General features: G+C 53.4%; 5 protein-coding genes and 2 long non-coding RNA genes across 15 annotated transcripts in view; 4 read left to right on the forward strand and 3 right to left on the reverse strand.

Moving 5' to 3' along the window:
- The window catches only part of RNF5 (ring finger protein 5), a 2,481-nt gene extending 1,549 nt beyond the window's left edge, over positions 1-932 (reverse strand). Inside the window, exon 1 of one of the 2 annotated variants that reach the window (XM_040463355.1) lies at positions 724-932. In XM_040463355.1, the coding sequence (XP_040319289.1) occupies positions 724-863 (140 nt within the window). In that variant the 5' untranslated portion in view covers positions 864-932. The remainder of the gene's footprint in view (positions 1-723) is intronic. The other variant, XM_040463356.1, reaches the window with a different exon arrangement.
- Positions 933-1,064: 132 nt separating this feature from the next.
- On the forward strand, positions 1,065-3,362 carry LOC121022326 (uncharacterized). The gene is made up of 3 exons (XR_005786903.1): positions 1,065-1,837; positions 2,245-2,338; positions 3,084-3,362. It is a non-coding gene; the product is annotated as an uncharacterized LOC121022326 (long non-coding RNA).
- Positions 3,363-3,403: 41 nt separating this feature from the next.
- AGPAT1 (1-acylglycerol-3-phosphate O-acyltransferase 1) lies at positions 3,404-10,704 on the forward strand. 2 transcript variants are annotated; one of them, XM_040463354.1, is made up of 7 exons: positions 3,404-3,665; positions 7,507-7,700; positions 7,918-8,051; positions 8,345-8,520; positions 8,657-8,752; positions 8,877-8,949; positions 9,464-10,704. In XM_040463354.1, the coding sequence occupies exons 2-7, from the start codon at positions 7,516-7,518 to the stop codon at positions 9,646-9,648; spliced, it is 849 nt and encodes a 282-aa protein (XP_040319288.1). In that variant the 5' UTR covers positions 3,404-3,665; positions 7,507-7,515; the 3' UTR covers positions 9,649-10,704. The 2 variants fall into 2 exon arrangements, with proteins under 2 accessions (XP_040319288.1, XP_040319287.1); XM_040463353.1 differs by having other exon boundaries at positions 3,562-3,665; positions 8,896-8,949; positions 9,464-9,634.
- On the reverse strand, positions 10,626-13,396 carry EGFL8 (EGF like domain multiple 8). 3 transcript variants are annotated; one of them, XM_040463345.1, is made up of 9 exons: positions 13,310-13,396; positions 12,697-12,823; positions 12,363-12,485; positions 12,151-12,260; positions 11,957-12,052; positions 11,679-11,849; positions 11,526-11,605; positions 11,290-11,443; positions 10,626-11,020 (listed from the first exon to the last, which is right to left on the reverse strand). In XM_040463345.1, exons 2-9 carry the CDS (start codon positions 12,795-12,797, stop codon positions 10,935-10,937), a joined length of 921 nt encoding a protein of 306 aa, XP_040319279.1. In that variant the 5' UTR covers positions 12,798-12,823; positions 13,310-13,396; the 3' UTR covers positions 10,626-10,934. The 3 variants fall into 3 exon arrangements, with proteins under 3 accessions (XP_040319279.1, XP_040319278.1, XP_040319280.1); XM_040463344.1 differs by lacking the exon at positions 13,310-13,396 and having other exon boundaries at positions 12,697-12,840; XM_040463346.1 differs by lacking the exon at positions 13,310-13,396 and having other exon boundaries at positions 12,151-12,279; positions 12,697-12,812.
- PPT2 (palmitoyl-protein thioesterase 2) lies at positions 13,245-21,664 on the reverse strand. 5 transcript variants are annotated; one of them, XM_040463350.1, is made up of 10 exons: positions 21,502-21,614; positions 20,911-21,145; positions 20,379-20,572; positions 19,973-20,126; positions 19,416-19,511; positions 19,220-19,327; positions 18,381-18,464; positions 18,177-18,261; positions 15,317-15,371; positions 14,325-15,144 (listed from the first exon to the last, which is right to left on the reverse strand). In XM_040463350.1, exons 3-10 carry the CDS (start codon positions 20,562-20,564, stop codon positions 15,001-15,003), a joined length of 912 nt encoding a protein of 303 aa, XP_040319284.1. In that variant the 5' UTR covers positions 20,565-20,572; positions 20,911-21,145; positions 21,502-21,614; the 3' UTR covers positions 14,325-15,000. The 5 variants fall into 5 exon arrangements, with proteins under 5 accessions (XP_040319282.1, XP_040319284.1, XP_040319285.1 ...); XM_040463351.1 differs by having other exon boundaries at positions 20,911-20,961; positions 21,502-21,611; XM_040463348.1 differs by lacking the exons at positions 14,325-15,144; positions 20,911-21,145 and adding an exon at positions 13,245-13,390 and having other exon boundaries at positions 21,502-21,664.
- On the forward strand, positions 20,713-22,300 carry LOC121022325 (uncharacterized). Its single transcript, XR_005786902.1, has 2 exons — positions 20,713-20,919; positions 21,323-22,300. It is a non-coding gene; the product is annotated as an uncharacterized LOC121022325 (long non-coding RNA).
- Positions 22,301-23,089: 789 nt separating this feature from the next.
- PRRT1 (proline rich transmembrane protein 1) lies at positions 23,090-26,696 on the forward strand. The gene is made up of 4 exons (XM_040463352.1): positions 23,090-23,228; positions 24,122-24,660; positions 25,284-25,469; positions 25,612-26,696. Exons 1-4 carry the CDS (start codon positions 23,210-23,212, stop codon positions 25,786-25,788), a joined length of 921 nt encoding a protein of 306 aa, XP_040319286.1. The 5' UTR covers positions 23,090-23,209; the 3' UTR covers positions 25,789-26,696.
- The last annotated feature ends 1,300 nt before the right edge of the window (positions 26,697-27,996 follow it).

The following is a 27,996-nucleotide window of genomic DNA, read 5'->3' on the forward strand; positions in this document are numbered from 1 at the left end:
CACACACACACACACACACACACACACACACACACACACACACACACCCATCTCCTCCCTTCTCTGCCTTTCGACTTAGTTTCCAGTTCTTTTCAACCACAGCTTTCCAGATCTCCTCTTTCAGTCCCAGCCCTGTCCTTGGCCTTATCACTCCCAAACCAGACCCCCTTTTACTAGCACCTTCTCCCACTACTCCTTTTCCTCTCTTCTAGGCTCAATAAAGTCCCTATTTCCACAAACCTTTAACTTCTCAGGGTTGCTCCTTCAGTGCCCTTGTCCTCAGGTTGTCATACAACTGCTTACCAATATCTCATCTGAATGGGATTCCACATCCCTAGGTCTCAACCTACTCAAGCAACGTGTGCCACCCCTAACCTTTGAGTCTAACCTGTACAGCTAAGACCCCTCACTTTCTGGGGTAAGGTAGCTCGGGTCTCGCCGGTACAGATGTGCTGTCCCCGCCCTACCCCCGGTCCGGCCCCACTTCTTCTTAACACACCATACCTCTCAGCTCCTAGTTCCAATGACTCTCCGTTCTATGGGTCTCCTCTGTACAGACGTGACTCTCTTGCCCACACATACTCAAAGAGACATTGAGTCCCCTTCTCGGGCCTCACCTATGGGGACGTGACCTCTATTATCTGTATGATTGTATGCCACCCCGCCCCCAGCCTCCCTAGTATGGAGGTGAGCCCCACTTTTCTCCCACTCCCGGATTCTCACCAGTACAGGTGGCCACACACACTGACCACAGCTTCGCGAGCAGTCTCCAGACATATATTACATTCGAAGGTCGCGCCCGCCCCGCCCCGCTCGCGGTTTGGCCCTTCGGGGCCCCCGTCCTCCTCCTCCGCTGCCGCCATGGACTGTTCTGCTTCGCCTTTACGTACCCCTTAATCCCCTCAAAAACACACACACACACACACGCACACACGCCCCAACAAGAAACCGCCTCCGGCCCACGATCTTTGGGCGGGCTTCAAAGTTTTCTAGGCACTATTGGCCTGAGTGCCCGCCAATCACACAGTTCAAAAGAAAGGATTGGTCCAAAGGTAGGGGTGAGGTTTGCGCAGTCCCGCCCTTGCACAATGATTATTGGCTGATACAGTCTCAGTCAGTATGCAATGCGACGGGATTGGTAACAACTCGATACGTCCGGTCGCCCGACCCGGGGGAGCTTTATTCGTCTGAGTAACTGCCAATCATAAGCAAAGGCCATAAGCAATTGGCTCGGGACTACACAGGCCTCGCCTACTACAAGTCCCCTTTCTTTCCTTCACTTCCCCTTTCAGAGAATGTCCGGATTCCTATTGGACTTTGGAGCTTAGGGCTCCAAAGCCCTTGATTGGCTGGAACTCGATGGAAAATGGTGGTTAAGGAAAGTGCGCATGAGCTGCAGGCGGCGGGAAGAGGTGGGCCAATCCTGTGAAGGTTAAGCCTTCTCTGGTCCCACCCCTTCACCTTAGCTTGTCGCCATGGTGACTGCTCTACGATTGGCGGGGTTTGAGGTTCAAAGACTTTGGCTCGGCCTCATCCGGGGCCTCCGGCTGTGGTCTCTCCAGGCTGATTGGGCCGTTTCTTTCACCTCTGATTGGCCGAGATCGGAAAAGACGGCGAAGAGCTCGGCAAGAGAGCAAGTACTAGGGTCTCAGGGTTCAAAATGGCTCCGGCCTCCTTCGGTGACGTAGAGAGCAGAGCTTGGCTTCGCCCCTCCCTTTTAGTGAAGAAGGGAGCAGAACTGGGATCAGCTCGACGTTTGGATTGTGCGAACGCATATTTGCGGAGCTGGTGTTAGCCCATCTCCCTCGGCTGGAGGACTCAGCCCGCTCCTCCTTAGGTGATTTGCAGAACAGAACTAAAGGCCCACACCTTTTTAATGTGACACAGTATGACAGAGTTAACCTCGACTCCCGTTTTAAACCTTAAAAGCAGGTTTTAAACCCTCTTTGTGAGTGGGTACCGAGGGGGCAAGGCACGCCCCTTTTCGGGCGACCCGAGGCGGAATGAGGTTAGGCCCGCCCCTTCCGTCCTATAATGTGTCCCGCAGAACTGGGGTCTTCCTCCAGGGTTGGACCCCTGGCACTTGGGCAAGGTGCTTCAGAGCTTGGGGGCATATTGTACGAGTTTGGGTCTTTTCTACAGTCAGTGACCCTCACTGTGGCCCAAGGAGCAGAACTAGGTAACAGCCTTCCCAGTCCCAGTGTTCTTTGCATCCTCTACCTCAGGGAGAGTAAATTCAAGCAGGGCGAAGGTGTGTCTGGCAGCGGGGACAGACACAGGCTGAGGGCAGTACAGCAACACCCAGATAAAAGGTCCCACGTGACTCAAGTGAGGCATGGTGAGAAGTTGGGAGTTCCCTAGAGGAGGGCGGGGGAGGTTAAAGTACCGGAGGCCTGTCAAGGTTCAGGGAAAAAGTTACAGAGAGGTGGAAACAAGGAGAGGAGTGATGGATGATCCTGGTAAAGGGATGTGGAAGTATGGGAAAGAGGAGATCGAGGGCTGGAGAGGGAACAGATACATGGCTACAAAATTAAGGAGGCATGCTCACCCCAGAGTAATCTAGCATTCTTTCTTTTTTTTTTTTTTTAAAGCAACCCTAATACCCAGTTTTCATTGGAAGAAAAGATGCACCCAGACTCTGTGTTGGGGAGGGAGGCTGTCTCACACCGCCTCAGTGACTAGGGAGACGGATAGGAAGGAACTAGAAAAGAAAAAGTACTGAGGTTAAATAAAGAGCATGGGAGGACAGGGGCAGGGAGAGGGCCTGAAAGTAAGTATCCCTTCTCTTTAAAGACCAGAGAGGCGTCTGGAAGAGGGAGCCGGGATGCTGGGAGCTAATGCGGGAAGGGGTGGGGAGAGCAAAGGTCAAAGAGAACCGGTAGAGAGCTGGAGGGCCAGGTGAGGTGAGATGGGGCCCTTGAGAGAAGACAGGTGAAGAACTCAGTGCTTGGCATTTAGTAGATGCTTGAAACTACCTGGAAATGAATGGGGGACAGGAAAGAGGTTTTTGGAGAAGAGTTGGAGGGAATAAACAGCGGATAAGGGAGTTAAGGAGAAAGGAAGAAACCCAGTGAAATTTCCAGGAAGAGGAGACCTGATGAAGAAGGAATGGGCAAAGGAAGGAATACAGCACCAAGGGACACACAAGCCGTGTGTGCTGAAAGGGAATTGGAGGAAAAAAAGGATGCAGCTGGAGCCAGAGAAGGCCAGAGGCGGAGGCAGAGCCCAGCGGGGCGCTCGCGGGGCGGAGCTACCAAGAGCCCACTGGTCGATGCGGCGAAAAGATGCGTGGGTCCCTGGGAGTCGATTGGCAAAACAGGCCGCCCATCACCGCCCTCTACTTCCTGGCCAGCCCCGGAAACCGGCAGGCGTTGGGGAGGGGTAGGGGGGGGGATAGCGGCAACAGCAGCCCCAGCCCTCAGAGAGACAGCAGGAAGGGAGGGAGGGAGGGAGCTGGGGGGACAACCCCCCCACCATTCCTACCGCAATGGGCCCAGCCTCCCACTCTCACCTCCCCTCCATCGGCCGGGGCTAGGACACCCCCAAATCCTGTCGCCCCCTTGGCACCGACACCCCGACCGAGGCAGAGACAGCCACCCGCCACCACCGCTGCCGCAGCCTGGCTGGGGAGGGGGCCAGCCCCCCGGGCCCCCCACCCCACTGAGGTGGGGGCGGGAATGGGATGGGAGGAGGCGGGAGGAGGGTGCCGAGAGGGACTTGGAGGAGGGGATGGGGGAGAGATTGGGTCTGGGAGGCGGACTGGGGAGAGGGTTGCTGGGGAAAGGAGAGGGGCCCTGAGAGGGAGGAAGGATGGAAGAGACACGGCGGAGACCCTGCGAATTTGGGATGGGGGTGTGGACAGGGCCCTGAAGAGGGAATTCCCGACACCTTCCCCAATTCCTTTTCCTGCCCTTTGGCCCCACATGACTCTTGGGGGGTTGTGGCCGGGAGAAGGCGGTTTATTGCCCTCCTTCCCCCAGCAGAATTTGCTTCCTAGGAATGCCCTCAGACACCTCTGTTTCCATCTAGGCACAGGACCTTTCTCAGTGGCCATCCACACTGGGCTAGATCCTTACTGACACACAGATGCTTTGTGGGGGGCCATGTTTTCTACACTGAATCTGTGTGCCTTTGACATGTTTAATGGCTTATGTGCGGCTAGCTTTTCCCTATGCTATCCATGGACTGTGGAGAGATGATGTGTTATTTTCCATCAGAATTGCCCATTCTCGTATCTTATGTCCATATCTCATGTCCAGTCTTGACATTGTTGAAATGTGTGAGTTTTTATATATTGCATCTATTATGTGGTTTCATGTTTCTTGCACATTTTATGCTTTTGCGTGTTTACTTTTTGCGTGTAAAGGTTATACCTTCCTTGTTTTGGTTCGTATGTTATGTCCATGATCCTGTCGTATGCAAGTCTTCATGTGTGGTATCCTGTGGTTTAGTTCACTAGTGCACACTCATGATGTGATCGGATTGGCCTGTTTGCTGCATGTTTTCCCAGTCACGGTTTACACCGCACATACACATGCTCCTTCGCATGATACGCTGATGTGACATGACCGCAGCATGTGTGCTTCTGGTTACACATTCTATTTATTTAATAATTTTATTGACAGTATATTTTGTGAGTCATATGCCCATTAACCCATATGGCACTTCACAGTGCTTATAAATCTTCTGACATTTCTGCTCCGGAGAGGGTCACTTAATGTCATGTACTAGAGAGAAAGGTAACTGGGCCTCCATGTCCCCAGAGAACCATTCCCATATGCCTTACCTTGCTGACCTTCCTGGTCTATGTCTTTTCACATACATTATCTCTCTCGTGGCTGTGTACAGTCTGTGTTCATGGAGCTCAATGCATGCCTCAGGTCAACCCTGCTGTGCACATTATCTGTCCCTCACTCTTTTTGCACTGTTGGCATGTATTTGATGACAGCAGCATCTTTCCCTGGTGGCATGTTAATCCCCATTCTGTATGTTTCTCTTTTGTGTGAGATGGGATGTACCATCTTGATTGTTGTTGCCTCCCTCAGTGTGACCATATAGTGTATGTGTATATTCACAGTAGGTTACCGTTAGGCTTTTTGTTGTATTCATTGCTTTATTGATGACTTTTCTTTTCATAGTTAATAGTCCTCAAGAGTGTAGCTATCTGATTCATGATTGGCTCTGTCATTAATTATGACAGGCTGTGTACACAGCCTTATAATCTGTTCAGCATGTTTATTGAGCACTATCTCCTCCTTCTGTCCTGGGTATTGGGGAAATGACAGAGTTCCTGCCCTCAGGCTGCTTACAGACTGGGGAAGGAAACAAAAATGAGCAGTTACTTACACTGTGGTGTCAAGATCAGTGGTTCTCAAACTGATGTGCACATCAGACTCACTTGGAGGGCTGTCCCTCACTTGGGGGAGTTAAAATACCTGTTCTTGGGCCTAAGGCCCAGAATTTGATTCAGGAGATCTGGGGTGAGGTCCAAGAATATGTATTTCTACACTTTGAGAACCAGTGATCAAGATAAAAGTGTAATGAAAACTCAGGCCAGGAGGGGTTCAAGAAGACTTCCAAAGTGTGACGCTGAGCTGGGTCAGGCAAGTGAAAGGCAGAAGGGCATTCCAGCCAAAGGGACCAGCCTGTTCACAGCACAGAAGCATGAAAGATCATGGTGTGTCTGAAGAACTGAAGTAAATCAATTTGGAGCAAAAAGGACTCTTGTGGGCATGTGGCCAAAGATGTAAGCAGAAGTCAACTTGTCGAAAGGGCCTTTTAGAAGACGGAGGAATGCTCAGATTTGTGTTACAGAAAAATCTCTGTGGTTGCCATGTGGATGACGAATTGGAGGAGCAGAGTTAGGAACCTGTCGCAAATAGTCCAGGGGAGAGAAATGCTGGTCCAGACTTACAAGGGCAGTGGGATAGAGCAAATCAAGGCCTACAGCTTTAGAGTTGGCAGAGTCTCCTGTTTCCTCTATTGCTTCTGAACCTTCACTGGTTGGCAATGGCCTTTACCTTCGAACACAGTCCTTCCTGTCATTAGAAGACAGTGACTGTAGCCTTGCTGAAAGTGACAGGTATTTGCCTGAACACCTTTTCGTGACTTGTGACCCTGCCCCCAGCAGTAGGACAGAGTGGAGGAAGGAGGAAGAACCTAAAAGGCAGGTTCTGTGTGCCTGCACCTCTTCCTCCTCAACTCTTTCCTCTCCCAGGGCAGATGGTGTGAGTCGCTTTTACTCTCTCCCCTCTTTCTTTCATTGGTCAGGCCTTAACATATTATATACCTGCCTGACCAGGTCGCCTCCGGTGTCCCTGGAAGGGAAAGAAGGAGGAGTAAGGGTTTGTTTGCCTGCCTGCGGAGGCAGGATTGATAGAGGCAGCAACTCCTGGTATGTCCATGGGTTTATCTGGAAACAGGAAGGGGAGGGAGGTTGGACACCTTGGTGGAGAGGGATTTTTCTAGTTATGCATTTACTTTCCTTTATCTGTTACTGGGTGTGATTGTAAGTTTGCATGTGTGTGTCAGTGGGTCAGTCTTCGTATGACTGTGTGTTTGTGTTTTTGTTAGTGACAGAGCCTTTATTCTTGCCAGTCTGCCCTTGAGAATGTCTGTGGGTGTTTTGTGCCTTTCACTGTATTTGCTGTCTGCTGTGTGTCCACCTGTGTGCATACATACTGGCCGCAGCATAACTGTGGTTAGGAACACAAGCCACTTAGGTTTCAACTAGGAAGTGCCTCTTAGGAGCCATATCACCACAGGTAAGTTCTTTAACCTCTCTGGGCCTATCTCCGAAAAATGTAAATTATGTGGTTCATATTTAAGGTTAACCTAGTCTGTAGATCAACCCTAATCCAACAGATATATAATAAAAGCCACGGTGTAATTTTTAATTTTCTGGAAGATACATTAAAACATAAAAAGTAACAAGGTGGAATTAATTTTAATAATATATTCTATTGAATTCAGTATCCAGAAAGGTTGATTTCAAAATGTAATCAATACAAAAGATTATTAATGGGATATTTGACATTCTGTTTTTCATTCAAAGTCTGAGATCTGATACATATTTTACACTTCCAGCACAATTCAGTTCAAACTAGGCCACATTTCCAGTGCTCAGTAGCCATATGTGGCTGGTGGCTACTGTATTAGACAGGTATAGACCATCCTAAGACCCTTACCAGCTACAAGTGTTTGTTATTGTTATTGTTGTCCTATTATCACATGTCTGTGAGTTGTGGGTGTTCATGTGTCATGTCTCTTGTCTTTGTGAATATTTCTGGAGGCTTCTGAGAGAGGGCTGGGTGAGCAGTCCCGAGCTCCTGTTCCCACCACCCCCATCCTAGAGAGGCTGGCTGGGCAGGTTTTGATGGGAGCCCTGACCCCATCCTGTGTCTCTGGCCCTTGTCCTCCTAGCTCCCCAAACCGTGCCTTCTGTGCCTTGCCCGTCCCACTCCCCTCCAGGAACGAGGCCCACTGTCTCTTGCCTGTCCCCTGCAGGTGGCCAGAATGGAGTTGTGGCCGGGGATCTGGCCTGTGCTGCTGCTGCTCTTCCTGCTGCCCACCCTGTGGTTCTGCAGCCCCAGTGCCAAATACTTCTTCAAGATGGCCTTCTACAATGGCTGGATCCTCTTCCTGGCGGTGCTCGCCATCCCTGTGTGTGCTGTGCGAGGACGCAACGTTGAGAACATGAAGTGAGGGCCAAGGGGTTTTGGGTGATGAGAGAACCTAAGAGTCCGAAGTGAGCAGTGGGTGGGGAGGTTGTGGGATGTGTAAGGAAGATGGAGAGGGCCCAGGGACAAGGAAGGAGAGAGAACTGCAGATGCCCAGAAAGGCAGTGGCGGGGGGCGGGTGAGGCGTGCTGATGGACATCAGTGGGTCCTGCTGGAACCCCTTGCCGTGACCCCACAGGATCTTGCGTCTGATGCTGCTCCACATCAAATACCTGTATGGGATCCGAGTGGAGGTGCGTGGGGCCCACCACTTCCCTCCCTCACAGCCCTACGTCGTGGTCTCCAACCACCAGAGCTCACTCGACCTGCTTGGTGAGACCCCTGGTAGGGCATACCTCCCCCAGTTATGCCCTTCCCCTTTCCCCAGAATCTCTTCCGCTAGGGGTCCGCAACTCCCCTTCGTCTGGACATTGCTCCCGTTCCCTTTCCCCCAGTCCTTCTTACCCTCATAAGTAGGCTAATATGTACTTAATCACCCCATCCTCCTCAGGGCTTCCCGCCCCCTCTCCCCCATCTCCGTCCTTAAGAATGTGGGGGATGGCCTGTTTCCCATGACACTTTACCTCTACCCTGATCTTCACTCCCACCCCCGACCTTTGCCTTAGGGATGATGGAGGTACTGCCAGGCCGCTGTGTGCCCATTGCCAAGCGTGAGCTGCTGTGGGCTGGCTCTGCTGGACTGGCCTGCTGGCTGGCAGGAGTCATCTTCATCGACCGGAAGCGCACTGGGGATGCCATCAGTGTCATGTCTGAAGTTGCCCAGACCCTGCTCACCCAGGACGTGAGTCCCCTGTGGCAAAGGGGGGTGGCAACACTGGGGAGTAGAGCAGGGCCAGCAGCCCTCAAAGGTCCATTACAGCCTCATGACCGTTTTCGGACCCCTCTGTGTATGTCTTCTTGACCTCTGTCTTCCTCAGGTGCGGGTCTGGGTTTTTCCAGAGGGCACGAGAAACCACAATGGCTCCATGCTGCCCTTCAAACGTGGCGCCTTCCACCTTGCAGTACAGGCCCAGGTAATTACTATTTCCCCCTCTGCTACTGAGCCCCCAGCTTCCACCGTTCTTTTCTTTCTTGGCAGAGGTTTGTCATGGGGGCCTTGGAAGGGAACTGTGGGCTGTTTGCTTTTCCCTTCCCCAGGTTCCCATTGTCCCCATAGTCATGTCCTCCTATCAAGACTTCTATTGCAAGAAGGAGCGTCGCTTCACTTCGGGTGAGGGCTCTGAGTAGATCTGGGGCTGGGGGTGGCTAGAAAGGCCATGGGAGAGAGAGGGTAGACATCCCCATGAGACAGGAGGATTGGTCAGTGTCAGAACTGAGATGTCCAAAGGATCATCCAGTGACCCCACATCAACTAATAAATATTTATTAAGCGCCCACCATACCCTGCTACATGGGTAACACTTGATCCCTCCAACAGGGGCCATTACTGCCCAGAGGGAAAGATAAGACCTGTGTGTGCAAAGCTGTAATAACACTTGGCAGTGAAAGTTAATCCTAGATGATGGGGGCTGGAAGGGTGCTAAGGAGGTGTCCGGACTGGGAAGGCTTTGTGCAAGAGGGCCTTAAAACAGATAGCAGCTGGCAAGCAGAGGGGCAATTGTCCAGGGTAGGGGGAAAAGAACTGAAAGGTTGGGGAGGGAGTAACAGGAGAGCTCAGGAACTGGGCCCTGCCTGTAAGCAAAGGCCTAGGTAGACAGCCCTTGATGGTGCTCACCCCCTCCCAGGGCGATGTCAGGTACGGGTGCTGCCCCCGGTGCCCACAGAAGGGCTGACACCAGATGACGTCCCAGCTCTGGCTGACAGAGTCCGGCACTCCATGCTCACCGTTTTCCGGGAAATCTCCACTGATGGCCGGGGCGGTGGTGACTGTCTGAAGAAGCCTGGAGGGGTGGGCGACGCCCGGCTCTGAGCTCCCTTCCCATCTACCCCCGTGTTCCTCCCACACCTACCAACCCAGTGGGCCCTGAAGCAGGGCCAAGCCCACTTCCTTGTTTCTCCTCTACCCACTGTTCTCCTCTTTGGAATCTTCAATTTCTGAAGTGAATGTGGATATAGCACCGCTCCTTGCCCCTTCCCAGCTCCCCCCATGGACTCTCTTGCCTCGGTGCAGTCTCCACTCTGACCCCCACCCACCTCCTGTGCCATCTTGTCTTTGGGACGGTTGCCTCCCCCTCATCTCCAGTGGCTCACCTGCACAAGGGTGGGAACACACCATCCTTTCCCCAGGGGACCCTCTTCTTTTGTGATCTTCTCTCCCTCTCCACCCCACATTGGCCAGTGGACTCATCCATTCTATGGAACAATACCCTACCACAAGTCCATGGATTCAGTGGACTTATCCGTTTGTGAGGACTCCTCACACTGTGGCTAGAAGCAATGCCTGGAACATTCCTGGCTTATCCTGGGAACACTCCTCAGCACCCTCACCCTCCCTCCCATGGAGCCTCCTATCAGTGGAGGCTGGACTCTTCTCACTCAGAGGTTTCATCCTGCCCATACCCAGGTGCCCAGGGGTGAGCATACTCCTAGATGCCAGTTTGGTCTCCACATTTCTGCTTCCCCCCATCCCTGTGGTACAGTTCTTCAGTGGTCCTGGCCCCAACCCAGTCCCCTGCAGCCCGGCTGTACCATTCTAACCAGACACAAGGGGAAGAGGCAGACATTAGGTGCTGCACTCACTTCTGCTCCCTGGGAAGTTGGGGAAAGGAACTGAACCCTGGCTGGAGGGGATGGGAGGGCTTTTAATTTATTTCTCTTTCTTTTGAGGCTTCCCCTCTCTGAGCCAGTTTTCATTTCCTCCCTGTGGCATTAGCCACTCCTGCCTCCCACCCCAGACCTGTGCCCACAACTGGGAAGGTGGGCTGGGAGCAAAAAGAGAGGGTGGGACCCAGTTTTGTGTGGTTTTTATTAATTATCTGGATAACAGCAAGAAACCCGAGAATAAAGATTGAGAGAGAGAGAGAGAGAGATCTGGGCACTTTCTGGCTGCATTTGTTAAGGCACAGAAGTGGTTCTTGCCTAGGCCACCTCCCCCAGCCAGAAGACTCAGGGGTGGGCCCAAGGCACCCATCTTTCCCCCTTCCTTCAGCTCTCGTAAGTTTCCGTCACTCATTGCTCCTTAGTGGCAGATAACCTTATCTTCGCTTCCCCAGCTGGCCAATCCCAGAGGATTAGTGGGGCCAGTTTCTGTATAAATTACGGGGCAGGGGCTCTGGAGGGGTTCCTTATTGGCCGCCGATTGAGATTGAGGCCTGGGCCCAGGCTGTTGTCCTCACAGGAGCCTGGTGAATGACAAGGAGGCAGACACATTGGCTGTGGACTTCTGGGGCTGCCAGGGCACTGGAGACACTCTCACCCAGCAATAAGTGGACTGGGGACAGGGTACCAGAAGAAGGGGTGAAATATGGGTATCTGAGGACAGTATGCGGAGACTGAGTGTTGGGGAAGGGTTTGGGGAAAAGAGAAAAATGAACCAGGGAAGGGTGTCCGGGAGAGCTGGGGGCAGCTAATGGGGATGGGGATTCAAGCAGAGAAGGGCATGAGGACTTACAGGCACCTAGCCTCTCCTCCAGCAGCAGCACTTGGTCGCTGAGAGACTCGATCCTGTCGCCGCGGCCCCATAGCTCTGCCACCTGTTCTGGCTGTAGCTCTTCAGGTGGCATGGGCAGCATGGCTCGGACCCAGGCCCCGGCCTGACCTGCCCACTACAAAGGAAGAGACGCTTCAGAGTGTTGGGGGTGGAGCACACCCTGCCAAGAGGGGTTGGACCCAGGCACCAACATTCACCTGCTCCAGCCGCTCCAGGCGCCCTTGAAGCTCCCAAATCTCCTGTCTCAGGGCATGCTCATCTTGTTCTGCTTCCCGAACTGGGACAAAAGAGGGCATGACCCACTGCCCAGTTGAGTGCAGGCCCTCACTGCCACCCATGCTCCCACTCACCTGCCACACTGAGGATGTTGGCACCAGTTGGGGGCTCCGGGGCGCCCTCTGTGCAGGTGCGCCTGTCCAGACCCAGCACCAGGCCTTGAGGACAGCCACAAGTGAAGCTGCCTGCGGTATTGAGGCAACGGTGCGAGCAGAGGGCAACACCAGTCCTACATTCATCCACGTCTAATTATGGGAGAGAAGATGGGGGCTGAAGGGTGGGGGCGAGCTGGCACCCCAAAGGTATGAGGTCCTGGTGCCACCGTATGGGGGTGCAGGGCGAGCTGACTCACCCACATGACAGTGCTTCCCACCCCAGCCTGGAGCGCACTCGCACTGCTCTGGCCTAACGCAGACGCCTCGGTTCTGACACGGCTTGGCACAAATGGCTGTGGGCACAGAAGGGTGGTTCAAAACCAGACCCACTGCCTGCCTCCCCAGCCCTGCGGGGCACCCTGACCCCAGGCCTGGGAAGACCCAGTCTCACCATCACAGGTGAGGGCCCCTGGATGCCGCTTCTTCCAGCCCTGGCAGCACACGACGTGGGTCTGCGGCACCTCCCTCCTCACCTCCCTCCACGCCACACGGTATGTGGTCCTGGAACATAGACCCGGCTCTGAACATTGCTTTATGGGTTTTGGTCTGGGTTCTTGAATTTCTTCTTGAAAGACTCCAGAGTCCAGCCTCCCTATCCCTCACCTGTAGGTGCTGCAGATGCGTCTTCCATCACACACGGTCAGGTAGGGCTTATACACTGGTTGGCTGTAGGACTCGTTGTAATGGAGGGGGACCACGAGCATCTGCCTGGAGCAGACCCCCTGGCTGCACCCATGCCAGAGAAGGTAAGACACATTCAGTGACCTGGGAGCGGTCAGGAGTCCCATTTCCCTTAAGTCTCCACTGAGGCCCTGCCCTCCCTGGAGGTGACCACCTCACCCCCATTCTAAACTTCATGGTTTTGTCACCTGTTGACGCCCCACCCCCAGCAGGTTTTCTGAAGACCTCACCCCTGGACCCGCCCCCCTTTCATCACCTCTCTTTGAGGGATCCACCCTTGGCCCCCTGGACTGACATCAGTAGCAGGAGGAATGAGAGTCCGCCTAAGAGACTGCACGGTTCATCCCTGGACCTCATGATTCTCCTTGACTCCAAACTGCAGGCAAGAAGAGGTTAATGGAGGCCATTCCCCTCTCCCATAACTTTTCCAGCTCCAGCCCCTCCAAAAGCAGTCTGCTAGTGCCCTCTAAGGGAGTTAGTACGTTCACTTGTACACATTTGCACTAGCCACCAGGATTGTCTACACCTGCGTGTACATTTAACACGACCCCTTCATCCAGCACAGCATGGTCCAAGCATGCATCATGCAGTTGCACACCCCAGCACACTCCCTCCATCTTCTGTACACACACACTCTGCCCATAACCTTCCTATCTGTAACAAACCCTCTTCTATCTTAATTTTTCTACCTTCAAAGTCTCAGATATTCACCATTACACCCCCTCACACCCTGCACACAAACCCATGCACCTGGAAACTGCACCTTAAACACATTCCTACTACCGCACATACCCACACCCTCACTCCTACCACACTCCCCAACTCACACTCACGCTAAGGCTCATTCCCCGTTGACACTGTCTCCCCACCTGTCTTTCCCTCTCTCCCGGAGACTTCCAGCAGACCAGCCTCAGCAACAGCAGCTCAGACTGGTGGGCGGGTTGGGCAGGCTGGAAAGGAGAGGAGGGGCTGGGCCAGACAGAATCCTCCCATCCCTGCCCCCTCCCACAAGCCTCCTTCACAGCTCCTGCTTGATCAGCTCCATGGGGTCTAAGTCCCACTACCTTCACCACCACCCCAGCAAAGGGCCCCCTAGAAGTAAATTCCAAACTCTTCGAACCCCCTTATTTCTGGACTCCCCAGATCAGCAGAGGCTACCAGCTCTGTAACACCACCAGTACCCCTGGCTCTTGACACACCCCTCAACCCAACACAGACTCGGGGAGAACTGAGGAACAGGGAGAGAGAGCTGGCAGAGAAAAGCAGGGTCAGGTCATGGGAGAAGAGGCAAGATTCAATGAGGAAAGAAGGGAGGGCAAATCGTCACAAAGGGACAAGGGGGGTGGGTGGGAAGCCCATGGCACTAAGGGGAAATTGCCCCCATTTGATGATGACATTTGTTAGGGCCTGGGGGTGGGGGGCAGAGTTGAGTCAGCCACCGCCCCCCATACCAGAGCAGACAGGGCCCTATTGTCTCCACCAAAATTCCTTCTTTTGAGGAAGAGGAGGCTCATTGTCCAGCCCCTCACCCAACTCAGGCCTACAAAGGTCGAAAAGGGGTGCAACAAATGCCCACCCTGACCCTTAGCCCCCTCGTCTAGCCTGGGGGTGGCAGACACATTCCACCCATGAGGCTAGGGCACAAACCACTGAAGCCCTGGGCTCAGCCCCCCAGGCTTAGGCTGGAACAGGAAGAGAATTGTCCTCTGCAGGAAAGAACCCACAGAGAATCAGGAACCCACACAGAATGGGCATTTAGAGAGCGGAAACACCAAGGGGGTCCCACCCCACACCAGGCATCCGGGCACCCAGACCTCAGGCTCTCCATCCCCACCCTCCTTGGGGAGCCAGGTCCCCCTCACCTGGAAAGGAGCCAAACCACACTGAGGAAATGGACTTTTATTTCCATAAATACAGGGTTAACACCCATTCAATGGTAGCTAAAAGGGGCTGGGGCCTCAAAGACACTAGGCTCCCAGGGGGTACCCCAACACTGAACAGAGGGACTGGGGGATCCCCAAACCTGAGATGGGCCTCACAGGCCATAGATATTCCCCAACACTGACATTTCAAGAACGGACTGTCCCCATAGGGGAGCCTCAGAACCCCACTCTCATGGGTAGTCCTTCCTGGGAGTTGGGAGGGCTGAGAAAAAGGGAAAAGGGAACATGGGGAGAACAGGAGCTAAAAATGTCCTGAGTGGCCTAGAAGGAGACCCCTGTAGTGGGCAGGGGCTGGGTTCTCCTATACAGCCAGAGACAGAGCAGCCACAGCAGCAGGAGCAGCCACGAGATAAAAACCTGGTTTCTCTCTTCCCGACCTCGGCCTTGGCCTCGGGAGAGTGAGAGAGCATGGAGCAAACCCCAAACATGAGGTGGGAGGAGACCAGGATTTGTCATCTACAGAGGAGCACAGGAAGGGAGTCCTGGGAGCCCTGGTTGGTGGGGGCAGTGTGGGAGCAATGGGGTGGTTGCAGGCACACCGGAGCTGACATCTGCTTTCCAAGGCCACCGCTTGGTCTCTGGGCTGGGAAGTTCCTGAGGGATCCCTGAGGACATCCTCAGGAGAGCCAAGGTTCAATGCAGGTCTCATAAAGGGTACGGTTGGAGTGCCAGGCCGTATGGGAGATCCCAGCCATCGGACACCTCACTATGGCTCCCCGAGCCAAGAGAGTCTTCAACCCAAAAGAATCCCGCAGATAAACCTTCAAGGTGGGCAAAGAGTCATAAAAGGAGAAACAAAGTGAGCTCCTCCTGGTGTCCCAGGTCCCCTCCCCACAGGGTGAACCGTTCAGCTCAAGGGGTCAGTGGCAGGGAGGGCTACAGACTGAGGTGGGGCTGTGCCAGAAGAAAGGGGAAGTCATCCCAGGGGCTCACCGGTTGCTCCTCCATCTCCAAGACCGTCTCATTTGCATCATAGAAACCAAAGAAGCTACAAAAGAGATTGAGGGCGGGTAGGGGAGGAGGTTATCAGGAGAGCGGGAGAAAATCAAGGTAGGCTAGGGGAGGGACCTCAGGAATTCATGGCCTATTGGGAGATAGGCAGCAAGGAAGACACTCACAATATTCAAGTGGATATCATGTACCTCAAAAGATGACACAGAGGCTACAGCGTTGCTTCTACAGAGTCCCATCAAAAATGCAAACCTGAATCTAATCATGAGGAAACAGCCAACAAACCCAAACTGAGGGACATTCTACAAAATAGTTCAAAAATATCAATGTAATGGACAAAGACAGAGGAAATATCCCAGGGGGGAAAAAAAAGAGAGACTAAAGAGACACGGACAAGTAAATGCAACACATGATCCCAGGTTAGATCTTGCACTGCATTTTTTTTCCCCTATGAGGACAACTGGAAAATATTTGAATAAGGTCTATAGAGTATCTTATTGATGTTAACTTCCTGACTTCGATAATTATATTGTGGATATGTAAAGAGAAGTCCTGTATACACAAAACAGACACTGACACACTGAAGTTTTAGGAGTAAAGAGACATTATGTCTACAACCTACTCTCAAATGGTTCACAAACACACCTATACCCCCGTATACATATTTAGAGGGAAGAAAGAATGAGGACATAAACATGGCAAAATGGTAACCTTTAGAAAATCTAGGTGAAGAGTACACACAATTGTTTTGTAATACTTAAGCAACTTATTAAGTATGAAGTTATTTCAAAATAAAAAGGTCTTAAAATTTTGAAAAGTAATATTTAATTGGCATGGGCAGTGAGTGGGCACTGACCATGAACAACAAACGTTAATAGTGCTAAGTCCAAGGGACAATGGGAACAAAAAAAGACCACCCCGCTGGTTTTAGAGCACCAACAAAGCCTTCCCAGTGAGGTACTCTCCACTAGGGAATGCTGATCCCCCAGCAAACAGAAGAGCAGGAGCAAAGGTACAGAGGTGAGGCCCAGCTGGGCACATGGGGGAGCTGGGTTGCGGGCCTGAAGACCACATGGAGGGGCTGGATTTCATCAGGTATAGGAGAGCAGTAGGGGCACACAGACCTGGATGTGAACTCCAGCTCTGCCACACACTCCCAAATGTATGTGGTTGAGCATATTACTTATCCTCTTTGTCCTATTTAAGAATACTTCCTTTTCAGAGAGGAAGTGAAACACCCTGGTTAAGTTAGATAGCCTGACTTCACCAGTTACTAACTCTATGAATGGAGACAAGTTATTTAAGCTCCTTGCACCTAAGTTTCCTTACATGTTAAATGAGGATAATAGTAATTACCATGAACCCTGTCTCCTTATATGTCAAAGGAGGATTAAAGGAGATTTATTTGAAAAGTACTTAGAATTGTGCCTTGGGACATAAAAGGTACTATATAACTGTGAGCTATTACAATCTTCAGAGGGTCATAGATGTAAAATGAGATAGAATAAATCCCAACCCTTGCTATTATAAGGAACATGACTCCTTCACTTAAAACCCTCCAATGCCTTTTTCATCTCACTCAGATTAAAAAATCAAGGGCCATGGTTGCCAGGAGCTGGGGGGAGGCAGGGATGGGGAGTTCTTGTTTAATGGCTATGGAGTTTCAGTTTGGGAAGAAAAAAAAAGTTCTGAATATGGATGGTGGTGATGGTTACACAAGAATGCCAATGTGCTTCATTGCCGCTGCACTGCACACTTAAAATGGTAAATTTTATGTTCTGTATATTTTAGGAAAAAACAAAAATAAAAAACAAGGGCCTTACTTTGCCCTACAAAGGGTCAATATTTCTGGCTCCCTGCTACCTCTTTCATCTCCTCTCCCACCCTCTTCCCAGCTCCCTGGGCTCTAGCCACACTGGCGACCCTATTCCTCACACCAGCCCCAGGACCTCTGTAGGTGCCACTCCTTTCCCCCCCCCCCCCCAGATTGTTGCACAGCTTCTTCCCTCACTTCCTTAAGTTTCTACTCCCATGACAAGTCTTCCAGGACTTATCTGGCCACTATCTGACATAGGGTCCAGTCACCCTCTAATCCCTTCCCCTGCCTGTCTCATCACCACCTGACATACATATTTGCATCTATTTTTCTGTCTCCCACACTAGACATTAAACTACGTAAGAGTGGGGACTTCTCTTTCATTTACCGCTGCATCCCAATGGCCCAGAACAGGGCCTGGGCATATATACAGTGCTCAATAAATATTTGTTGAATGACTAAAGGAGCTTAGGTGACATTTCAGATCACTCATGATGAATTGCAGCAGAGGCCCACACATAGCACAATGGAGCCATAGATTTTCCTGAGGAATCGGATGGAGGAGATAAGGCTGGAGGCTATTACAAAAGTCCAGGTATATAAAAGAGGTGGAAGGAAACGTGGCATGGAATTATACACACACATCCTACCAATGACGATTTCCTGGTTTTGATACTGTGCTGTAGTTACATAGGATGCAATCACTGGGGGAACCGGGCAAAAGATACCTATGTAGGACCTCTCTAAACTATCTTTGCAACTTCCTATGAATCTGTAATTATTTCAAAGTTAAAAGTTTTTACAAAGCAGGGGTTTAGGGATGGAGGGGAAGTAGAGTCTAGTATGGGCTAGATACAAGGCATTGAGGAATGACTCCCAGGTTTTGTTGTTGAGTGACAGGATATATGGAGGATGGGAGCATTAGCTGACCAGTGGGAGGTACAGGCCAGTTTCAGGCAGGAGATTAATTGTTGGGGGCTAAGGGGTATCCTTAGCCAATCTTCGGGCCACACAGTCCCATATTACCTGGACTGCCAGGGGGTAATAACACCATCATCAGGGCCCCCAATCAGCACCAGGCGGCCCACACGAAGAAAGTTCTTCCTCCATGCTGAAGGGTGGGAAGAAAAGAGCCTGAGTCAGTCACAGGGGTCAGGCCAGGTTGGAGAGGGAAACACAGGGGGTTGGAGAAGCAGAAAACGGGACCCAGGCAGGAGCCTGGAGTCTCACCAGTGGCATTGGGATGATCTCTTTCCCCATTGATCAGGGCCAGAAAGCTGCTGGCGTTGAGGTACAAGTCATCATGGTGGGGGTCTAGGTACAAACAGCAGTTAGAAAGAGAAGCAGGGAAAAGAAGCAAGATCAGAGTCTGAAAAAACGACCAGGAGACTACAATAGCAGGTAAGGTGAATAGTATCAACAATAATAATAATTGTAAACACGATACCAAACACCTTTGTCCAGCACTTACTATGCCAGATACTGTTCAAAGTACATTACATTTGTTAATTTATTCAATCTTCACAACCACCTATAGGGTAGATACTAGATTATTATTTTACAGATAAGGAAAACAGCCACAGTAAGGTTAAGTAACTTGTCCACAGTCACCCGACAGGGTCAAGCTTCAAACACAAGTAGTCTGGACCCAGCATCCGTGGTCTTAAAAACTACACTAGGTGTTTGCAAACTATGGACCATGGGCCAAACCCAGCCCACTGCTTTCCTGTATAAATAAAGTTTTTTGGAACACAGATACATGCATTTACATATGGTGTATGGTTGCTTTCAAACTACTGTGGCAGAATTGTATTTGCGACAGAGACCATATGGCCTGCAAAACCAAAAATATGTACTATCTGGCTTGTGATCTCTGCACCAGACTATACTCTGAGGTGATAAGGTAACACACATAAAGCATTCTGAACAGCGACTGTTCACACAGTAAGTGCTCATTACATGAAGTTATCTTCATCATCACTGCTGTTGGTTATGGTACAGGTGGGAGCAGCCGGCCCTACCCTCCAGGGTGCCCTCTCATGGAGTCCCGTTTGGCATCCCCTACTCACCGTGCCAGTAGTTGCAGATGGAGAATTCCTGGCCCCAGGGGCTATAGCAGATCCGATAGAGGTTAGACCTCATGGAGGTAGGGAAGAGCCACTTCAAATAGTCTGTATCTGGCAAGAGAACAGCAGTATCAAGTGGCCCCAAACCTTTGTGTCCTCAAAACTCGGGGCCCCCTTTGACCTTACGATCCCCGCTCACCTCCATACTGTCCCATTTGTGGAGAGGAGAGAGAGATGAAAGAATCCACATTGTGCTCATCCATGACAGAGAGCAGTGCCCGGCACACCAGGCCCCCTGGAGGCAGAACACCACATTGGACAGGGACTCAGGGACAGCCAGGCCAACAGCCTCTCCACTAGGCACCCCCCTCCACCCACCACAATGTACATAAGGAGACTGAGGCCCAGAGAAAACAGGCACACCCTGTGGCAAAAGGCTATATACATCATGTAAGTGACAGAGCCAGATTAGATTCTGGGTCTTCTGACTCTAACTGTAGGGTGTTTTTTACTTCCCCATTATCCCTTATTTCCAAGAACCATGGGTAATGGCAAAAGGGGACAGCAGTGCAGGGAGCCTCCCTCCCACTCAGGACACAGAGATAAGACCCAAGTGCTGAAGGAAGTCAGAAAAGTAGGGCTCAGGTACCAGGGCTGGAAGAATGTGGTTCAGAAAAGGGGACACTAGAATGTGTCCCTCAGATAAAGATCAAGCCTCAGAGAGGGCTTAGGAGTTGGGAGGGGGAAGGCGCCTACCCTGCGAGTAGCAGATGAGATGCACCCCTTGAGGGGCCTTTGCCATGATGGGGGCCACAGCCTCTCCGAACCCTTGCACCTGTTCCCACAAGGGTCGCAAGCTCTCTCTCCCATCGAAGAGATCGAGCACTGTCACCACAGTCCCGGGGTGTGTCTGTGGGAAGGGGGCAATGCTGCAACAGGGGATGGACTGTAGAGCCCCTCCACACCGCCCCCCTGGGCCGTGTCCACATGCCTAATTGTGCCCTGCTAGAACCAGGGATCTCATCCCCCGATCTCCCAACGCCAGCACCAGCTCCTCCAGGAACTGAGCAGGCCCAGAATGGCAACTTTAGGTTCCCCATTCTCTTTCCCCAGCCACTACAGACGCCTCCAACGCCCCACAACAGGGTGTCCCCTACCAGACCTCGTTGATATATTCCAGCAGGTGGCGGAAGCTGTACGAGCTGTCAAAGAGCCCGTGCACCACGATGACCGGCTTGTAGGGAGCGCGATGGGGCGCGGGGGCTGCGGGCAGCAGCAGCAGCGGCAGGAACGGCAACAGGAGCAGGATCCCCGCCGGGGGCAGCCGCAGCCCCCTGAGCCCCAGCATGCTCCCGCCTGAGAAGGGGGCGATGAGGGCCTGTGAGAGAGATGACAACACACCCTCCCCTCGAAGCAGACGCCTGGCATCAAGATCCCCCTCCCCGCCCGTGCTCACACTAGGTTCAGGTCACAAAACAGCCTACTTTTAACTTACTTCAAGGTTGTGGGGAAACACACACCCCTACACATTGACGCACGGACGCGCACCCGAAGCCCCGCCCCCAAATCTACGGGGACTCGGTCCCTAGGCCGAGGATCTTCTTAAGGCACCATCCCAGCCATGCACGACCCTGGGTTTTGCAAGAAAGACCCCCGAGCAGCAGCGCAGGCTTCTGGAGAATGCAAGCTCCCACCTGGCCTAGGTCCGTGAGCCTGGCTCCGCCAGCTGTTTACTTCTCCCTAGACTGGAACCCGCAAGGTGGGGGGAGGGGAAGGGTGTAAAGAGAGCTCGCGCAGGGGAATGACGGATGGGAGAGGGGAGGCTGCTAGGGGTCGCGCTTCGCCGTCACGTCCGGGGCTTTCCCTGGCAACCGTGCCCGCGTCCCCTGTAACGCAGGCCCAGGACTGGAGGGGCAATGGAACATTCCACTGCACTCCGCGAGCGGGGGGAGGAAAAAGAGAGCGATCCATTTTAGACTGGTGGGGAGAGGAAGAAGCATCAAACAAATCCTGGGAATCATGAGAAGGCCAGTTCTGGCCCTGCCAGGCACCAGCGACACCAGGGTCCGAATTCCTGGTCTCGATTCGCCCCACTTCCCAATTCAGGCGTCCGGCTCCGCTGCGGAACGTGAAGTTCCCCTGCCCCCGCGGGAGGTGGGAGGGCGCTGCGGAAAGGCAGTCCTCCGCATTTCGTCTCAGGCCACCGGATCAGGGCTGAAGCCAGCCCAAGCGGACCCCTCCCTATCCCCACCCGCCTGCCGGCAGGCCCCAGGTCAGCGTCTTACAACTCTTCATTATGAAGTGGGTGTAGTGCCCTTGTCTCCAGAGACGCGAAGAGTCCTCGAGGCCCCTCGAGCTAAAAGTGCAGCCTGGCCCAGTTTCTCCTGGCCTACTCTACTCCACTCCTGGTACACGACCCACCTCCAAGGGGCGGAGGGCCCCTGGGGCAGCGCTGACTCACGCGTGCGTGGTTTCCACCAGTCTTTCAACTTGAGAGACCCCCACAGTCGGCCCTTAGCCGGGAGTTCCTGTGTGCGGCTCCCGACGCAGACCTTCGAACCCCTTCCAGACTTCCGAGCTCCAGACGTCCCGCAACTCCGCCTTGATCCCTACCCGATACCTAGGTGGGCTTTTACTTAGCATTGAAAGACGCTTCCGTTGAGAAAAGGATTTCGAAGCTTGTCTGAATCCCTCCTGTTCACAAGGTCTTTGCCGGTCTAAAGTCTCTCAATAAAACCAATCTGTGCCCCGAGTTGTGTAGTGTGAGGATGGGGTGGCAGTGGGGGGTCGGGGGCTCAGGCAAACGCCTTGGAAACTGGAACAACCAGCTTGGGGCTGTGACCTAAATGTCTGGAGCTCTGTAGGCTCCACTTGGACGCGAGGGCGAGGACACAGCCCGGGAGGGCGACTGCCTCGGGTGGGGGTTGGGCAGTACTAATCTGAAGGTGGAGGTAGGGGAGGGTCCCCGACTGCGTTTTTGCAAAAAGCCCAACTCCTGTAAGTCTCGGTAGACGGCCTGTCTTCACCTCCCCTCCCCATATACGTGCCCCCAAGACACAATGAACAAATAAAAGACTGCAATTACTGCTGTGCCCTGAACCTCGCACTCCCGTCGACTCAGGAGGTGGCGTTGCGTCTTGGCAGAGGTGGTGGGTGGATGGGTGGGATTTTAAAAAATGGATCTGAACACTGAGGGGCCCAGGAACTCTAAGAAGCCCGATAATCAAGTGTGGAAAGAGCATATATTATCCCCCAAACTTACTCTCTGTCCTCCCACCCCCACCCCCCAACCGCAGGTCCAACTCCCCTGGAAATACTCTAGACCCAACCCCCCATTTTACCTGCAATTCACCCAGACCATAACCCTGGGAACTCTTTCAGGTCATCGCGGGTCTCAACTCTGCAGTTCTCTCTCACGCAGTTATCTTTCTTAAAGTGGGGGCAGCTAAGGCCAAGCATTGGGGAGAAGGTCCTGAGAACTTGCAGGGACTCTGAGGGAAGCTGAGGAGGGGGACATCTGACTAGGGTGAACCAGATCCGGTGGGGACTGGGGTATTGAATCCACCGAGCACCTGCTCACTTCCTCCCACAGTATAATCACTGTAGCCAGTCTTGGAGGGGAAGACTCTAGAGAGTTCTCCCCCCCCCCCCCCACTCCCTCCTTCCCTTAGTCCCACCCGCCTTGCCTGGTCTTGCTCGCCTCCCTGTTTCCATGACAACTCCAAGGGAGCCCAAACTGGGGGCCTGAATGCCGGGGTGAGAGGAGGAGAGACCTAGTGAGGGTACCTCGGAAACTCTCCCCCTCCCTCTCCTCGGCCCCTTTAAGCTCCCCCCCCCCTTCCCGGCTCTCCCTCCGCCCCCCGCCGCTGTCTTCATCTCTCCATCTCTGTGCTGCCGCCGCCACCGGCTGCGCAATCCGCACACCAAGACTCTGACGCCAGCCAGGGACCCCGACTCCCGCTGCAGACACCCTGTCCCAGCGACACCACAGGCATGTCATCGGAAAAGTCAGGTAAAAAACAACAACAAAACCTCCTGCCCTTTCCACCATCTCCAGACTCTCCCCCCATCCTTGGCCCCAACCCCCTCCCTCACCCCTCCGTTGGGGGGGGGGGTGATTCATTTCATTTCGGTCCAGCTTTCAACCCCCCCCATCCCCTTCTCTTTCTGTATTCCCCTCCTTCCTCTCCTTCCAATCTCAGCCTTGTCCCCTTGCCAACAACATGGAAAGGGGACAGGTTGAAAGGGTGAAGGAAGTACAAGAGTGGCTTAGCATCAGCCAGGTACTGCAGGGATAGCATCATTGGGAGTGACAGATGGACAGATGACACTGGCTCACATGGAGACATTCAGTGGGGAAATAATAAAAACATGATGAGATAGAGGTTGTCAGGGGAGTAGAATCCAGAAGACCCTTGTTCATCTGCCCTAAATGAGGTGCTGAGATTCCCAGAGAGGCTAGGGCACCCATCCCCAGTGCAAGAAGACAGAGTGGAATATGTCATCCTTCATGTGTTTATACAACTGTTGAATTGAGCACATGTTAACACAGTGTTGCATGTCTACACACGTGCACACACAGGACTAGCTCAGATGGGCAAGCCCAAGGCAGCCATAGCTTGGGTGTGCAGGTGAAAGCTGTGGGCACCGTTGCTGAAGGGGGAGATGAGCAGAGGAGGGTTTCCACTTCAAAACTAGATTGAAAGAAACAAGGGGGGTGGGCAGATGGCTTAGATACAACCCCTTTCCTGCCCCTAAGACCAAGAGATGGCTTCTCACCCATCTCCTCTGTCTCTCCCATTATCTTTCTCCATCCCTGGCCCTGTGTCTCCCCCTACCCCCTTATCTCTTCTCTGCCTGTCTTGCCTCTCTCCCCATACCCTCTCCTGTGCTCACTGCCCCCAGGCCTCTCAGACTCAGTCCCTCACACCTCTCCACCACCCTATAATGCCCCCCAGCCCCCGGCCGAGCCCCCTGCCCCACCCCCACAGGCAGCCCCTTCCTCTCACCATCACCACCACCACCACTACCACCAGTCCGGGACCGCCACCCTCCCGCGCTTGGGGGCAGGCGGCCTGGCTTCTTCCGTGGCCACTGGTCAGCGCGGTCCCTCATCCTCCGCCACCCTGCCGCGACCGCCACACCACGCTCCACCTGGCCCGGCCGCCGGGGCGCCCCCACCCGGCTGCGCTACCTTGCCCCGCATGCCACCCGACCCTTACCTGCAGGAGACTCGCTTCGAGGGCCCACTGCCCCCGCCGCCGCCGGCCGCCGCCGCCCCACCCCCGCCGGCGCCCTCCCATACGGCCCAGGCTCCGGGCTTCGTAGTGCCCACGCACACGGGGGCGGTAGGCACGCTGCCACTGGGGGGCTATGTAGCCCCCGGCTACCCCTTACAGCTGCAGCCTTGCACTGCCTACGTGCCGGTCTACCCAGTGGGCACGGTGAGTACAGGGCGGATGGGGCCTGGGAGGAAGGGGTGGGGACACACAGGGGGCTAGTGAGATAGAGAAACAGGGCCTGGGACCAGGCGGCGTTCCTAGGACAAGGCCTAGAGAGAGGAGGGACTAGGAAAGGTTTGGGAATGGGGGTCGGGGGGTTGAAGGGTCTGGTTGTCATTTGGGGTCAGAGAAGGGGAAGGGAGCTAGAAGTCCAGAGGAGGTTTGAAAGAAGGAAACAGCCTGGAGAGAGGGGGAGAAGAAACGAACCTGGGAACCATGGAGGAGGATGAGGGAGAGTAAACCTGGAACTGACTGAATAGGGAAGGCCAGGCAGATATTTGGAGAGAAGAAACGAGGTCTGAAGTGAGGCCAGGGCAGCCCTGGTGCGGCCATACCTTGGGAGAGGGAGTGTGGAGATCACCAAGAATATAGGGTTAATGACAGCAGTGAAGAGAGAAGAACCTAGTGGAATTTATGGGTGTCCTGGAAGGGTCGTGGATGATAAGTTTCTCTGAGAAGCAACGGGCAAGAATTGTGCTTTAAAAACCATCGTGCCAGACACAGAATGTTGGTGGGCTCAGAGACGATGGGAATGACATTCTCTCCCCCCAACCTTCTCTACACAGCCCTATACAGGCGGGACCCCGGGGGGGACGGGAGTAACCTCCACGCTCCCCCCGCCGCCCCAGGCCCCAGGGCTGGCCCTGCTAGAGCCGAGGCGCCCGCCGCACGACTACATGCCCATCGCGGTGCTGACCACCATCTGTTGCTTCTGGCCTACAGGCATCATCGCCATCTTCAAGGCAGTGCAGGTGGAAGTGGGGGAGAGGGCGGGCATCTGGGAAGGGAGCCCTCACCCGGTTTTTCTTATTCCAAGGGAGTGCCGAATGTTCTGGGAAGCATCTCAGAGGGAGCAGCAGCTCTGATCAGCTTTCTTCCGCCCGTCTCCCGCAGGTGCGCACGGCCTTGGCCCGCGGAGACATGGTGTCTGCCGAGATCGCTTCCCGCGAGGCCCGGAACTTCTCCTTCATCTCCCTAGCGGTGGGCATCGCAGCCATGGTGCTCTGTACCATCCTCACCGTAGTCATCATCATTGCCGCTCAGCACCATGAGAACTACTGGGATCCGTAAGGACGCACCCGGCCTGGCCCCGCCCCGCGCCCCTCAACCTCCCAAGCGCGTTCTGCAGCCACGCAGCGGATCCAGTGGGTGCCCCGCACACCTGCCTCTGGGGCCACCGAATTTCGATACATCCTAAACTCTGCCTCCACGGAACCTCTCGCCTTGCGGGCACGCTCCGAATCCAGTTCCTCAGGAACCCCGAAAAAACCCACACCCCCCCCCAGGGATGCCACTTTCCGGGATCCCCGCCAAATGCCGGGCCTTCAGTCACTCCAGTACCCCGCCGCCTCTAAATGCAGCGACCCCAGCGGAGCTCCTTGGGTCTCCGCTCGCAGCTGGGAGACCGGTCCCCAAAGCCCCGCCTCCTCCATAGGCTCCGCCCTGGCTCTGTCAAAACCCCGCCTCCAGGGCGGCAGGCTCCGCCTTCTTTTCCTTCCCCGCGAGGTGATTGCGTCCGGTGATTGGGTTGTGGCGCTAGGCCTCGCCCCCAGACTGACACACTCCTCCCCTTCTCCTGGCGCGGGGACCTAGCCCCGAGGTAGTCACGCCCCCACGCTCTCTCATTTTTGGTGGTACAGTTTTGTCTTCTCCACCCAGGTCTCTTACTATTTTCTTGCTAATCCCAGAACCTCTACTTTTGGTAATTTTGGAATGAGATTTCGGAGGTTCCCAGTTTAGGACCTTTCACCCCGGGATGACGAACGTCCCCGTTCTCTGTAAATATTCCCTTCCACCTATTCCAATCAGTGGGCAGCCGGGCAGAAGGTAACCCAGGGTAGGACCTCCCAACGTCAGGAGGAGCCAGCCCCGTTCCCCGCTCCCCTCGGCAGTCCCTACCTTGTTCTGATTTGTGCGTGAGTGTGTGTGTGAATTTCTGAAAGAATATTAAAGAGACTAAGTGGATTTATCACCCGCAATTCCGAAGACTGCCGCCTTACAAAGACCCTCCTCCTTTGGTTCCCTCTTTTACCTCCTCTTAGCTTCCCTTCCGAGGGAAAGAAAGATAAAAGAAAACTGACAGAGACAAATGTGGGAGGAGACAGATTCCCAAGACACCACAGAGACAGACACAATCATGGGAGGGGGGAGGGGAGGCTCCTTAGGAATCCTACCAGGGAAATCTGGTATGGGGTCCATTCTTGGTGGGGATTTCTTTCCCCCAGCACACATTTTTCACTTTCTATTAGACTGGGCTTAGGGCTTTGAAGAGAGGGAATTTGCAAGTAGACCCAAGTATCTATCCCAGAACTCCAGGAAATCGGGAGAAAAGGACAGACTATTCTAATAGGGTGACAGGGAAAAGATGCCAACTGCTTACAGCTGTTCCTGCCTTCAGGCTGGAGGGTGGTAAACAACTTGGATTAGAGCCCTGCATGGTATGTTGTACCTGCATGGGGAAGGCAAAGGGAGCAGAGTGCTATGGGAGGCCATCGCAGTCCACACAGGCTGCTAGAACAAAAATGCTATTGACTCGGTGACTTATAAGTAACAGAAATTTATTTTTCACAGTTCTGAAGGCTGGAAGTCTGACAGCAGGCTGCCAGTATAGTTGGGTGAGGGACCTCTTCTGAGTTACAGACCTCTCATTGTATCCTTACATGGTGGCAGGGGCAAGGGAGCTCTATAGGGTCTTTTTTACAAAAGCACTATTCCCATTCATGAGAGTTCCACCTTCATGACCTTAAGCACCTCCCAAAGACCCCCACCTCCTAATACCATCAAATTGTGCATTAGGATTTCAACGTATGAATTTGGTGGGGAGCACACATATTCAGACCACAGCAGAGCCCCAGAGAAGAGGTCACTAGGCTCTCAAGTCCAGCTAGGGCTAGTTGCCCACTGGTACCCTGAGGTCAACCAGGAGGCCTCTGGTATAGGGGTGCATAAGCAGTGGACTTGGTATCCATCTGTACACCTGCAGGATAGGGTTCTATGCTGAATTTGTGCATTCATACAACATGCAGACGCCATGCAGGATGCTGGCAAGACATCTACCCAGACAATAGATGTGAACACCGACCTCATGGAGTTGAGAATCTGAAGGAAAACCATGCACCGAGATAGGAGACATGGGAGAAGGATGAGATGGACTATGGAAATCATGGGTTCCCCTCTGGACATTTCAGATTTAATGTGTTTTGTTCACCAAAGATCTTGAAAAAATAATTCACATTTGCAGCTTCCACTTCCTCACCACCTACTCATTCCCCCCTCCCT

The sequence above is a fragment of the Herpailurus yagouaroundi genome, unplaced genomic scaffold (genome assembly GCF_014898765.1).
Source record: "Herpailurus yagouaroundi ecotype Mexico unplaced genomic scaffold, PumYag 393, whole genome shotgun sequence".
Taxonomy (NCBI): Eukaryota; Metazoa; Chordata; class Mammalia; order Carnivora; family Felidae; genus Herpailurus; species Herpailurus yagouaroundi.